Raw genomic sequence first — 12353 nt, 5'->3', positions numbered from 1 at the left:
GCTCACCTGAAGGCCCTCACTTACAATCTTTTAGAGGGTCAGCTCACCTGAAGGTCCTCACCTAATTATACCTAATAGGTAATTTGTGCACATGCTGCCTTGCTTGGAAGTGGTAGTCGTAGACGTTTCTCAGGCTCCCTCTCCAAAATCAAACACTGATTCCCCGTTACCCATGGTCACCGTGGTTCGCGCTGAAAATAACATCGAACGTTCATAGGGCAGACATCGGAATGGATCGTCGCCGCCACGAGGACGTGTGATCGGGCCCAGGTTATCTAGAGTCACCAAAGTGGCAGCAGACCCTCACCTTTAATGTTTTAGATGGTCAGATCAGCAGGCCCTTGCTCCAAATGTATTTGACGGTCACCAGCAGACCATCAATCATAATTTTTCAAGGCTGTGTATGATGCCCTCCTGGTTCGCTTATCTCTAGTATTTATGCTTTATTACTTAGGAAGGCCACAATGGATTTTCATAAGACCTGTATCATTATAATCAGCAGGATCATCCTTACCAAGCATTATGCCTGGTTTAATAGGGTGGACCCTCATTGGTGCTCTTTAAATAACCAATTAGGTTTATGTGTTTTATGCCTCTACCCTGATGCTGTAAACATTCTGACCTCAGGATATTTTTTGTGACATGTTCATGTCAACTATAATAATAATAATATTATTATTATTATTATTAATTTGTAGCCACATTTTGCTATTTCACTACATTAGTTCTGAAAATATATTTAAAGGGAATGACTTATCAGTTTTATCATGTAGGGGAAGACAGAGACACTAATGAAAATGATGGGACTCTTCCTTGACTTAACACAGATGACTAATGAGCAGCACCAGTGTGTGCCGAGTGTTGGAGTCTGCATTAATTCTCTTTTTCATGTGCCCACAGCTCTCCCTGTCCCCTTGCATTTGACTGATGGCTCACTTAGTATACTGTGTATAGAAAGAAAGCTGCCAGTCAGTGGCAGTAAGGAGAAAATGGGGGGAGTAGCTTACCTCACCCCCTCTGTATATCGTGTATAGGAAGAGAGCTCCCAATCAGTGGTGAGGAGGAAGAGGGTGAGGAGGATATGAGGACATCCAATCTCATGCTCTGTTTAAAGCGGAAACCCAACATTTTTAACAGGGTCTCTGTAGCCTCAGATAAGGTGGCAAAAATTGGTGAAATTCCCTTTAATATTCAATTCACATTTCAAATATGTTTAATCTATTAAAAATAAAGCTACTTTAGTTCAATACCTGCAGTATAACTGACAGTAAGTGAGAAATCTGCAACTCTCAATATATCTAGTTTACAGGCAGATGAATAAACACAGAAACTCACCTGACGACACCACAACTTTCGAAAAATTTGCAGATATGCTAGAATCATCAGGCACAATGGAACCATGTATGTTATAAAGAAGAAACAGATATGGTATACTTTGGAGTAAATTTCTCCTAAAATAGGAACACAAAATATTTAGTTATTTTACTGTACATGATATAGATGAATACAGTATTAAAGCCTATCATAGGTTTGGTAACAAAATATATAATTACACAGTGCACATTTTGCCAAATAAAAGATACAATAAATAAATTTCCTCGCGCTTCTTGGTAACAAATTGCAATTTTCCTAAAATTGCGGCTACACTTGTGAGGATTGAGGACATAGGGCATGGAACTCTGGGAAGGTTGGATCACCCAGATTGACATGCTTGCATGCAGCCAATCAGCAGCCAGCCAGCCTTGTGATGTCACAACCCTATAAATACGGCAGCCATCTTAGATTCTACCATTTTCCAGCATTCAGAGTACAGGGACAGACGTGTGAAGGCGCTAGGGACAACTATTGGAAAAACGATTGTGGGGGAAAAAAAGACATAAAAAAATGATTTTATAAGTGCAGGGAAAGGATAGGGAGGAATCATTTCAAAGCATCTTAGTGCAGGGAGTGATGTCAGAAGGCGCTAATGACATTGATAGGAAGGTTATTTACAAGTGAAGAGAACGATTATTTGGGGATCCAAATAGTCATTAGACAGCTCTGTCATTGCAGCTTTTTGTTATTGGGCTGCTAGTGTTATGTTGGAAAGCCTTTAGTGGCTTATATCTTAGTATCTTATTCAGTACGTCAAGAAAAATATATACGCATTTCACTTCTGCAGTTATTTCTGTTTAAAGCGTATAAGGGTGAATTTCTGTAAAAAAAACTAAACTATATACGCACTGCACTGTTGCAGTTATTTCTGTTGAAAACGCGTAGGGGCGTATTTCAGAAAAAAAATGACAAATATATATATGAACTGCACTTTTGCAGTTATTTCTGGTGAAAGTGTAGAGTGGCGTATTTCATTACTGCAAGAGATATATATAAGCACTTCACTCTTTAATTTTTTTTCTGGTCAAAGTATATAGTGGCCTAACTCAGTCCAACAATAAATATATATTCTCAGTGCAGTGCTGCAGTGATTTCTGCTGAAAGCGTACAGGGGCATATTTCAGTACTTCAAGAAATTTATATATACACACTTCAATCTTTACTTTTTTTCTGGTCAAAGTAGATAGGGTTGTATTTTAGTACAACAATAAAAATATATTCTCAATGCAGTTAATTGTGGTAAAAGCGTTTAGTGGCCTATTTCAGTACAAAAATATAAATATATTTGTTGCTTTTAGGGGTATTTTAACTTCTGTTTATTGGTTTAGTTCAGCTACAAGTATGTCAGGCAGAGAAGTCCCAGGCCATGCACAGAATAGTGTCAGAGGCCTTATCATTTCTGGCACAAGTAGAGGTGGCAGCAGAGTAAGGGGTCGTGGCAGCAGTAATCACAACGAAAGGCCTGAGCTCCCGGTGTTATCTAGCGGTCGTGTCTTGACCAGCAACCCTGCGGTTATTGATTGGTTAACTCTGTCATCCACGTCATCCCAAGTGACATCAGACACCCCCAGCCAACAGTCGTGGGTTCGTCAGACACAACCCTTAGTTGTCATGGCCCGGGAGCAGGCCCTGTGCCCTTACCCATCTTCAACCTGCCTCTGGCCTTTTCTGTTCCATCACCACAAGAAGTACTACATTCATTCGGCTCAGCTTCACTTTTCAGCGAGGATGAGCTACTAGAGGATAGTCAGCAGCTACTGCCCAGCCAAGATGTGGAGGAGACATCGGGCAAGTAGTGATGAGTAGAGTAGCACGGGAGCTTGTGTTGCGAGTAGTCAGACTCCTGACCCAGAGACTGTTGAGGAGGACATCAGTGATGTGCAGACACTACTCAATGATGATGAAGCTGATCGCACTTGGGAACCAGGTGAAGAAGGGGCTTCATCATAATCAGGAGAAAAGGGTGGCAGCTTGCCTGTCAGGCAGCGGCTGAGCCAGCAAGTCGCTAACGTGGTTGGCACGTTAGCAGGGTGGCAGTAGTGGGAGGTCGGGAGCCAAATGGGCATGGGGTAGACCACCCCCTTTGCTGCAGCCTACCTGCCCGGGAAGGAGTGGTGCACGGGTTCACAGAAGCAGCGGCGGTAGAAGTCAGCTAGTGAGTAGTGTTGGGGGAAAAAAAATCAGGTACTCAGCGGTGTGAGTTTTTGTGAAGCCGCCGGAGAAGGTCAACATGGCCATATGTAGAATATGTGGGCAAAAGGTGAAGTGTTGGCAGGGTGCCAATGTTGGCACCACAGCACTGTGCCAACATATGCAGCATCACCATAAAGAACTGTGGCTTTGATGTGGTGGTCCAGCCTGCCGCAGCTACCACTTCATCATCCTGTGACACACACCCAGTTTCAGCCAGTCAAGACTCCACCTCCTCAGCCGAAGGGAGCTGTCTGTCAATCCCATTTTCTGCTGGTCCAGATGCTCCTGCTTTTACTCCTCGTCAGTCATTTCGTCAGCAATCGAACACCGAAGCGATTGCCAAGAGAAAACAGTATGCGTGCCCGCATCCAATGGCGCAGAAGCTGAAAGTGCTCCTGTCCAAGATGCTTGTGCTTCAGTCTCTAACTTTTCAAGTGGTGTACTCTGCACCTTTCAGAGAACTAATGGCTTGTGCCGAGCCGAGGTGGAGAGTCCCAAACCGTCATTTATTTGCCAAAAAGGCAGTAAAAGACCTTCACACACCTTCACAGACCTTCACAACAGAAGGTGGGCCAGTCCTTGAGCCTGTTGGTGTGGAGCTGTAACTACGGTTAGGGACAATACATGTGATTTAGAGCCCACTGGGTGAATGTGGTTCCTGTACAGCCACACCAGCAACTTGGACAGGTCACGCCGATTCCGCCTCCACGTTGTCATGCCTTTGGTTCTGCGACAATGTCCGCCTCTGCCTCCTTATCCTCCACCATGTCCTCAGCCTCCACTGCAGGGACAAGTCACATTGCCCCTCCAGCATACCACATGTTCAAGGCCTTGGCGAACAGAGTCACACAGGGGAGGAACTGCTCAGTGTGATGCAACAAGAAATCGAATCCTGGCTTTCTGTGCGACAACACAAAATCGGAACCATGCTAACTGACAACGGGAAGAACATTGTGTCAGCGCTGCGTCAAGGAAGGCTGTGCCATGCGCCCTGCATGGCACACATGTTCAATCTGGTTGTCAAGTGGTTCCTGAAGTTTTCCACCTGTCTGTAAGACATCCTAAAAATGGGCAGGAAACTTTGCAGGATACTTTGCATGCACTTTAGTCACTCGTACACTGCAAAAAACATCCTCCTTAAACTGCAGTGGCAGAACATTATCCCCAAACATAGGCTGTGCATATGTAATGTTTCCACCAGTTGGAATTCCACCCTCCATATGTTGTACCAACTTTACGAACAGACTATACGAACAGAGAAAGGCCATCAACGATTTCTTGATGATACAAGCGGATAGGAGTACTTCTCTGTGTAACTTTGATGTCAGTCAGTGGCAGCTCGACACCTGTGACACTGCGTGACACCTGTGTTCAGGCCCTTTGAGAATGCCCCGTTATTTGTTAGTCGCCAGGACTACAGGATGAACAACGTCATTCCACTGCTTCATGTTCTGGAACAGATGCTGTTAACAATGGCTGGTCAGGGGACTGGAGACGTGGGGCCTGGATCTCACGGCCACATGAGCCCTGTGGGGGCTGAACTGGAAGAGGAGGAGGATTTGTGGCCGCAACTAGCGGAGTTTGCCCTGGAAAAGTTGTCCTGCCCGGCCAGTAGTGTAGCATCAGAGCGGGTGTTTAGTGTGGCGGGGGCCATAGGCACCCCAAGGAGAACTCCCCTGTCTACCCAAAATGTGGAGAGACTGACCTTTGTCAAGATGAATCAGGCGTGGATCAGCCATGATTGCCAACCATCAATTTCTGATGCATCAGACTAGATCATCCATGGTACCACACCGACACTTTGATACAAGAGACCGGTTTCGTCATATTACCTGCCTCAGCTACTACTTTAAGATTCTGCAACCCAACTGATGCCACACATATGATGCCAAGTGCTACGTATTTCACCCACCTTCGTCAGCGGGTACTCCACATTATGACACCTTGCTTTTCTGTGGTGTCCTCCTGCTGCTGCCATCTCCACACTATGTCACCTTGCCACTCTGTGGTGTCCTCATGCTGCTGCCATCTCCACACTATGTCACCTTGCCACTCTGTAGTATCCTGCTGCTGCCATCTCCACACTATGTCACCTTGCCACTCTGTGGTATCCTCCTGCTACTGCCATCTCCAAACTATGTTACCTTGCCACTCTGTGGTGTCCTCATGCTGCTGCCATCTCCATACTATGTCACCTTGCCACTCTGTAGTATCATCATGCTGCTGCCATATCCACACTATATCACCATGCCACTCTGTAGTATCCTGCTGCTGCTGCCATCTCCACACTATGTCACCTTGCGACTCTGTGGTGACCTCATGCTGCTGCAATCTCCACATTATGTCACCTTGCCACTCTGTGGTGTCCTCATGCTGCTGCCATCTCCACACTATGTCACCTTGCCCCTCTGTAGTATCATCATGCTGCTGTCATATCCGCACTATATCACCATGCCACTCTGTGGTATCCTGCTGCTGCCATCTCCACACTATGTCACCTTGCCACTCTGTAGTATCATCATGCTGCTGCCATATCCGCACTATATCACCATGCCACTCTGTGGTATCCTGCTGCTGCTTCCATATCCATACTATGTCATCTTGCCTCTTTGTGGTGTCCTCACGCTGCTGCCATATCCACACTATGTCACCTTTCCACTCTGTGGTGTCCTCATGCTGCTGCCATATCAACACTATGTCACCTTGCCACTCTGTGGTCTCCTCCTGCTGCTGCCTTCTCCACACTATATCACCTTGTCACTCTGTGGTCTCCTACTGCTGCCATCTCCACATTATGTCACCTTGCCACTCTGTGGTGTCCTCATGCTGCTGTAATCTCCACACTATGTCAACTTGCCACTCTGTGGTGTCCTCATGCTGTTGCCATCTCCACACTATGCCACCTTGCAACTCTGTAGTATACTGCTGCTGCTTATGCCATCTCCACATTATGTCAAATTACCACTCTTTGGTCTCCTTCTGCTGCTGCCATATCGACACTATGTCATCTTGCCACTTTAGTGTGTCCTCATGCTGCTGCCATGTCTACAGTATGTCATCTTGCCCCTCTGTGGTCTCCTCCTGCTGCCGCCATATCCACACTGTCACCTTGCCACTCTGTGGTGTCCTCTTGCTGCTGCCATCTCCGCACTATGTATGTCACCTTGCCAGTCTGTGGTATCCTCATGCTGCTGCCATGTCCACAGTATGTCACCTTGACACTCTGTGGCATCCTGCCGCTGCTGCCACCTCCACATTATGTCACCTTGCCACTCTGTGGTATCCTGCTGCTGCCGCCATCTCCACACTATGTCACCTTGCCACTCTGTGGTGTCTTCATGCTGCTGCCATATCCACACTATGTCACCTTGCCACTCTGTAGTATCATCATGCTGCTGCCATATCCACACTATATCACCATGCCACTCTGTAGTATCCTGCTGCTGCTGCTTCAATCTCCACATTATGTCACCTTGCCAATCTGTGGTGACCTCATGCTGCTGCCATCGCCACACTGTCATGTTGCCACTCTGTAGTGTCCTTATGCTGCTGCCATATCCACACTATGTCAACTTGCCACTCAGTGGTGTTCTCTTGCTGTTGCTGCCATCTTGACACTATGTCACCTTGCCACTCTGCGGTCTCCTTCTGCTGCTGTCTTCTCCACACTATGTCACCTTGTCACTCTGTGGTGTCCTCATGCTGCTGCCACACCCACTCTGTCACCTTGCCACTCTGTGATATCCTGCTTCTGCTGCTGCCATCTCCACATTATGTCACCTTGCCACTCTGTGGTATCCTGCTGCTGCCGCCATCTCCACACTATGTCACCTTGCCATTCTGTGGTGTTCTCATGCTGCTGCCATCTCCACACTATGTCACCTTGCCACTCTGTAGTATCATCATGCTGCTGCCATATCCGCACTATATCACCATGCCACTCTGTGGTATCCTGCTGCTGCTGCCATCTCCACACTATTTCAGCTTGCCACTCTGTGGTGACCTGATGCTGCTGCCATCTCCACACTGTCATTTTGCCACTCTGTGGTGTCCTTATGCTGCTGCCATATCCACACTATGTCAACTTGGCACTCTGTGGTGTTCTCTTGCTGCTGCTGCCATCTTCACATTATGTCACCTTGCCACTCTGCGGTCTCCTTCTGCTGCTGTCTTCTCCACACTATGTCACCTTGGCACTCTGTGGTGTCCTCATGCTGCTGCCGCACCCACTCTGTCACCTAGCCACTCTGTGATATCCTGCTTCTGTTGCTGCCATCAACACATTATGTCAGCTTGCCACTCTGTGGTCTACTCCTGCCATATCCACACTGTCACCTTGCCACTCTGTGGTGTGCTTATGCTGCTGCCATATCCACACTATGTCACCTTGACACTCTGTGGTATCATGCTTTTGCTGGCATCACAACATTATATCCCTTTGCCACTCTATGGTATCTTGCTGCTGCTGCTATCTCCACATTATGTCACCTTGCCACTCTGTGGTGTCCTCATGCTGCTGCCATATCCACACTATGTCACCTTGCCACTATGTGGTCTCCTCCTGCTGCTGCTATATCCACACTATGTAACCTTGACACTCTGTGGTGTCTTCATGCTGCTGCCATATCTACAGTATGTCACCTTGCCACTCTGTGCTATTCTGTTGCTGCCATCTTCACATTATGTCACCTTACCACTCTGTAGTATTCTGCTGCTGCTGCCATCTCCACATTATGTCACCTTGCCACACTGTGGTTTCCTCCTGCTTCTGCTGCCATCTTCACACTGTCACCTTGCTACTCTGTGGGCTCCTCCTGCTGCTGCCATATCCATACTATGTCACCTTGCCAATTTGTGGTCTCCTGCTGCTGCCATCTCCACACTATGTCACCTTGCCACTCTGTGGTCTCCTCCTGCTGCTGCTATCTCCACAGTATGTCACCTTGCCACTCAGTGGTTTCCTCATGCTGCTGCCATATCCACACTATGTCACCTTGCCACACTGTGGTTTCCTCCTGCTGCTGCTGCTGCCATCTCCACACTGTCACCTTGCCACTCTGTGGTCTCCTCCTGCTGCCATTTCCACACTATGTCACATTGCCACTCTGTGGTCTCCTCATGCTGCTGCCATCTCCACAGTATGTCACCTTGCCAGTCAGTGGTGTCCTCATGTAGCTGCCATCTCCATACTATGTCACCTTGCCCCTCTGTGGTCTCCTCATGCTGCTTCCACATTACCACAATTTCATAGGTCCACTCTGTAGTCTCCTTATGCTGCTTCCACCTTACCACTATTCTCATGCTGTTCCCACCCTCCCCACTTCATGACTGGTCCACTATTTAGACTTTTGGCCTGGCTGAAATCCTCATTTATTTGATCTTTCTTTTGATCTGTCAGAAGGAAGATAAAATGAGACGCACATTGGATCCTGTCATAGTAGCTTTAAGTAGTGATGGACGAAGATTGAAGATTTGCAAACGCGATCGTACAATTGCGATCAAATGTTCGCAAGATTGCGGCGGGCCCCATTCACTTTATTGGAAGGCAAACCTGAAAAACCTTCAGGTCATTATTGCAGCCACAAAATACTTATAAGAAGTGCACAAATCGTCCCACAACATTTATAGTGACAGAGGGGGAATCAATGGCAAAAATTCCCACAAAAAATATGTATTTTAATCAGGGGTGATTTTTTATGCATCTTAAAGGGAAACTGTCAAGAATGTGGCCAGCTGGAGCCTAGAAAAATTTCATTTTAGGCGACGGGAGTACAGACCCCAAAAATTAGGCATTCACCTGACAGAAAACATCAAGTGATTATGTGGCTGGAGGTATATTAGATGGTCAATGGATAGCCAATTTACTGCAGGCCAGTACAAATAGATGTCAAATACATATGTTTAAACTAACAAAAAATATAAAATTGGATTAGAAGCATGGCTAACGAAATCCCCCCTATTGAAAAAAAAACAAGTGTAAGGCCGATTCATTGGCCTGTATTTGTGGGAGGGGCTTGGCCACCTACTTAAACGGCCGGCGCCCTCCCACAAACGTACGTAGTGCAGAGTCCTTGGAAGCGTGCACTCGTACCTGGCAGTCCTGTTGGTGGATCGGGTAAGTGCAGGCAGGAGTGCGGTGGTCGGCCCTTTGGTACGTAGGGGCCGCCATACGCTGCGTCTGGTTCACCCCTCCTGCCCGTTTCTACATGCGGCACCTCGTCAGCCTCTGGGGGGGGGGGATGGAGCCACGCTTACGGCACCCCCCTCCTCCACCGCCCAGGCTCGTGCTCGGCACCGCTCTCCGGCGGGGGGCGGAGCCAGTGGTCACATGAGGGCCAAACTCCCCGCCCGCTCCCGCCCCCCTCTTCTCGGCCGGTACACAGCCTGCGCTGCCTCGCTCCCTCACCTGGTGGGCAGCGCAGACAGCTGTGGATCGGCGACACCACACTTCCCCAATTGCCAGGGGGCGCATTTTTCTCCCCACGCGGTGGGGATGCCCAGCCGGCGGGGGGCGGCCCCTCGTGGAGTAGGGGGGCACCCCCGCACTGGGCACCCCATCAGGGAGTGGTGCGCCCCCCACGTGGCACGTCTCACACACAAGGGGGGGAGGCATGTCTGATTAGGCCTCCCCCCTATGCCAGGGGGCAGCTCCGTTTCCCCACGCGGTGGAGGTGCCCAGCCGGCGGGGGGCGGCCCCTCGTCCAGTAGGGGGGCACCCCCGCACTGGGCACCCCATCAGGGAGTGGTGCACCCCCCACGTGGCACGTCTCACACACAAAGGGGGAGGCATGTCTGATTAGGCCTCCCCCCTATGCCAGGGGGCAGCTCCGTTTCCCCACGCGGTGGAGGTGCCCAGCCGGCGGGAGGCGGCCCCCCGTGGAGTAAGGGGGGCACCCCCGCACTGGGCGCCCCATCAGGGACCGGTGAGGCCCCCCACGCGGCACGCTTAGCCTCGGCAAGATGGGGCCCTCGTCGCCAGGGGCCCCCCTGGGCCGACCTCATGCCTGAGGGCTGCGCTGCTCCCCACGCGGCAGAAGCGCTCAGCCGGCGGACGGCGCCACCCAGGGACAGAGAGGGCCCCGCACTGAGCGCCCTGTCAGGGACATGCGTCAGCTCTCCACGTGGCACTCGTCTCATGTTTGCAGGGATTGTCGGCCGTTGCCAATATCCATCCCCACGTGGTTCATGGTACCAGGGAACTCCGCGTTCCCCACGCGGTTACCATGGAGCACGGCGGTGCAGGCAACGGCTCGCTCCCCGCCCACATTAAAGTCTGGCACGGGCCGCCGTGCCGCCTAGTTAGGTAGGGGTTGTTTCCATCATCAACGCAAAAAAAAAAAAAAAAACACCCTCCCCCACCAGTCACCATACCCCTCACGAACACGTCCTGGTATTGAGCCTCACGCATTGACTGGTTCTTTTGCATTTGTTCCGTTGTTGTTTTCCAGGTTCTATACAGTGGTTAGTCTGAGAGAAGTTGGTGGGATCTCAATTGATTTTTCCTTGGCTACCAAGGTAGTGAGGTACACGTCGGGGGATGGGAAGTGGTTGGCCCAGGCTGGGGTCTCATGTTTTTCTTGTTAACGTACAGGTCATTTTCATTTCATTACACTTCCGTGAAGTCAGTGCATAGGGATTCTCAGTTGGTAAGTACGTCGGGTCTCCTTGCATGGACTCCCGGGTGGCGGTTCCTGGCCATTCCTTCACGGCTCTTCTGGTTCAGTGTGCATACCTCACGGCAATTGTTCACTTTTCTGTACGTGGTTAGACAGCTGCACGGGTGCCAGCGGCCATCAGGCTAGTCGGTCATGTTACGTTACTCTTTCCACAGCCGCTATGTCACGTGCTTCGGACATTGTCGACGCGTCGGTGGACGGGGTCGTAGCACAGACATCTGAGAGGGGCAGCACACCGTCCCTACGTGATTGGACAATTCCTAGGCTGATGGCGGAGTTGACAAGGCGGGGCGTTCCTTTCCCGGCAACCGCTAGGAAAGCAGAACTATATCGGCTGTGGAGAGACTCCCTGGCACCCAGTGCCAATGATCCCCCTGCAACTACGATGCAGACATCGCTGACTCAGATTCACGTCATGCTAAACAGTCTGACGTCGGCCGTCACATCCATGCAGGCGAGGTTGGAGTCCATCGAGGCTCGCAGCACAGTCGCACCAGTTTCCTCCCTTGAGGTTCCGGTCGCCTCCACCTCTGCCACAGCAGACATTCATTCTGCCCAGTCCGTCCCTAACGTGACTCCCTCCCACTATGTCCCGCTCAACATCAGGAAGGACATCCTGGAGGGTAGGGATGTCAATCTTGCGTCTCTACTCATAGCATCCAGGGACCTTTCTGATAACAGGGTTATAGCTTGTGGAGAAGTGTCGGTGGTACTAAGGAGCCGCGACCACCGGCTCAACCGCAAATTGTCCATCCCGGAATTCGTCATGGCATTTAGTCTTTTCAGGGATGTCATTTGCACTGCCAGGCCGGACAGGAGGGAGGAACTAGACCATTATCTCTTCAGGGTCACAGAGTTGGGTCATAGGTACGGAGGAACCGCGTTCTACGACTACCACTGCTCATTTGCAGCTAAGGCGGCAGCGGCTCTCTCCCAGTTTCAGCACATCACCGACTGGTCCAACCTGGACACTGAGCTTTTCTGCAGACACTTTGCAGGTCTGAAGGCTCCCTCCTGTTCCGCCTGTCAATCTATCTTCCACTCGGTCGAGTGGTGCGACAAGTCCGCCGTCAGCACGGCGTCCTACCCCTCCACCTCGGCAGCTGGTCC

At 50.0% G+C, this 12353-nt stretch overlaps 1 protein-coding gene across 1 annotated transcript in view; it reads right to left on the bottom strand.

Annotated features, from left to right (window-relative positions):
* The window catches only part of HCRTR2 (hypocretin receptor 2), a 197013-nt gene that overhangs the window by 66265 nt on the left and 118395 nt on the right, over positions 1-12353 (bottom strand). Inside the window, exon 4 of the mRNA XM_044292457.1 lies at positions 1336-1451. Coding sequence (XP_044148392.1) covers positions 1336-1451 — 116 coding nt within the window. The remainder of the gene's footprint in view (positions 1-1335; positions 1452-12353) is intronic.

Source organism: Bufo gargarizans, chromosome 4 (genome assembly GCF_014858855.1).
Source record: "Bufo gargarizans isolate SCDJY-AF-19 chromosome 4, ASM1485885v1, whole genome shotgun sequence".
Taxonomy (NCBI): Eukaryota; Metazoa; Chordata; class Amphibia; order Anura; family Bufonidae; genus Bufo; species Bufo gargarizans.
Note: the sequence above shows the minus strand (reverse complement) of the source record. Positions and strands in the feature narration are given on the sequence as shown.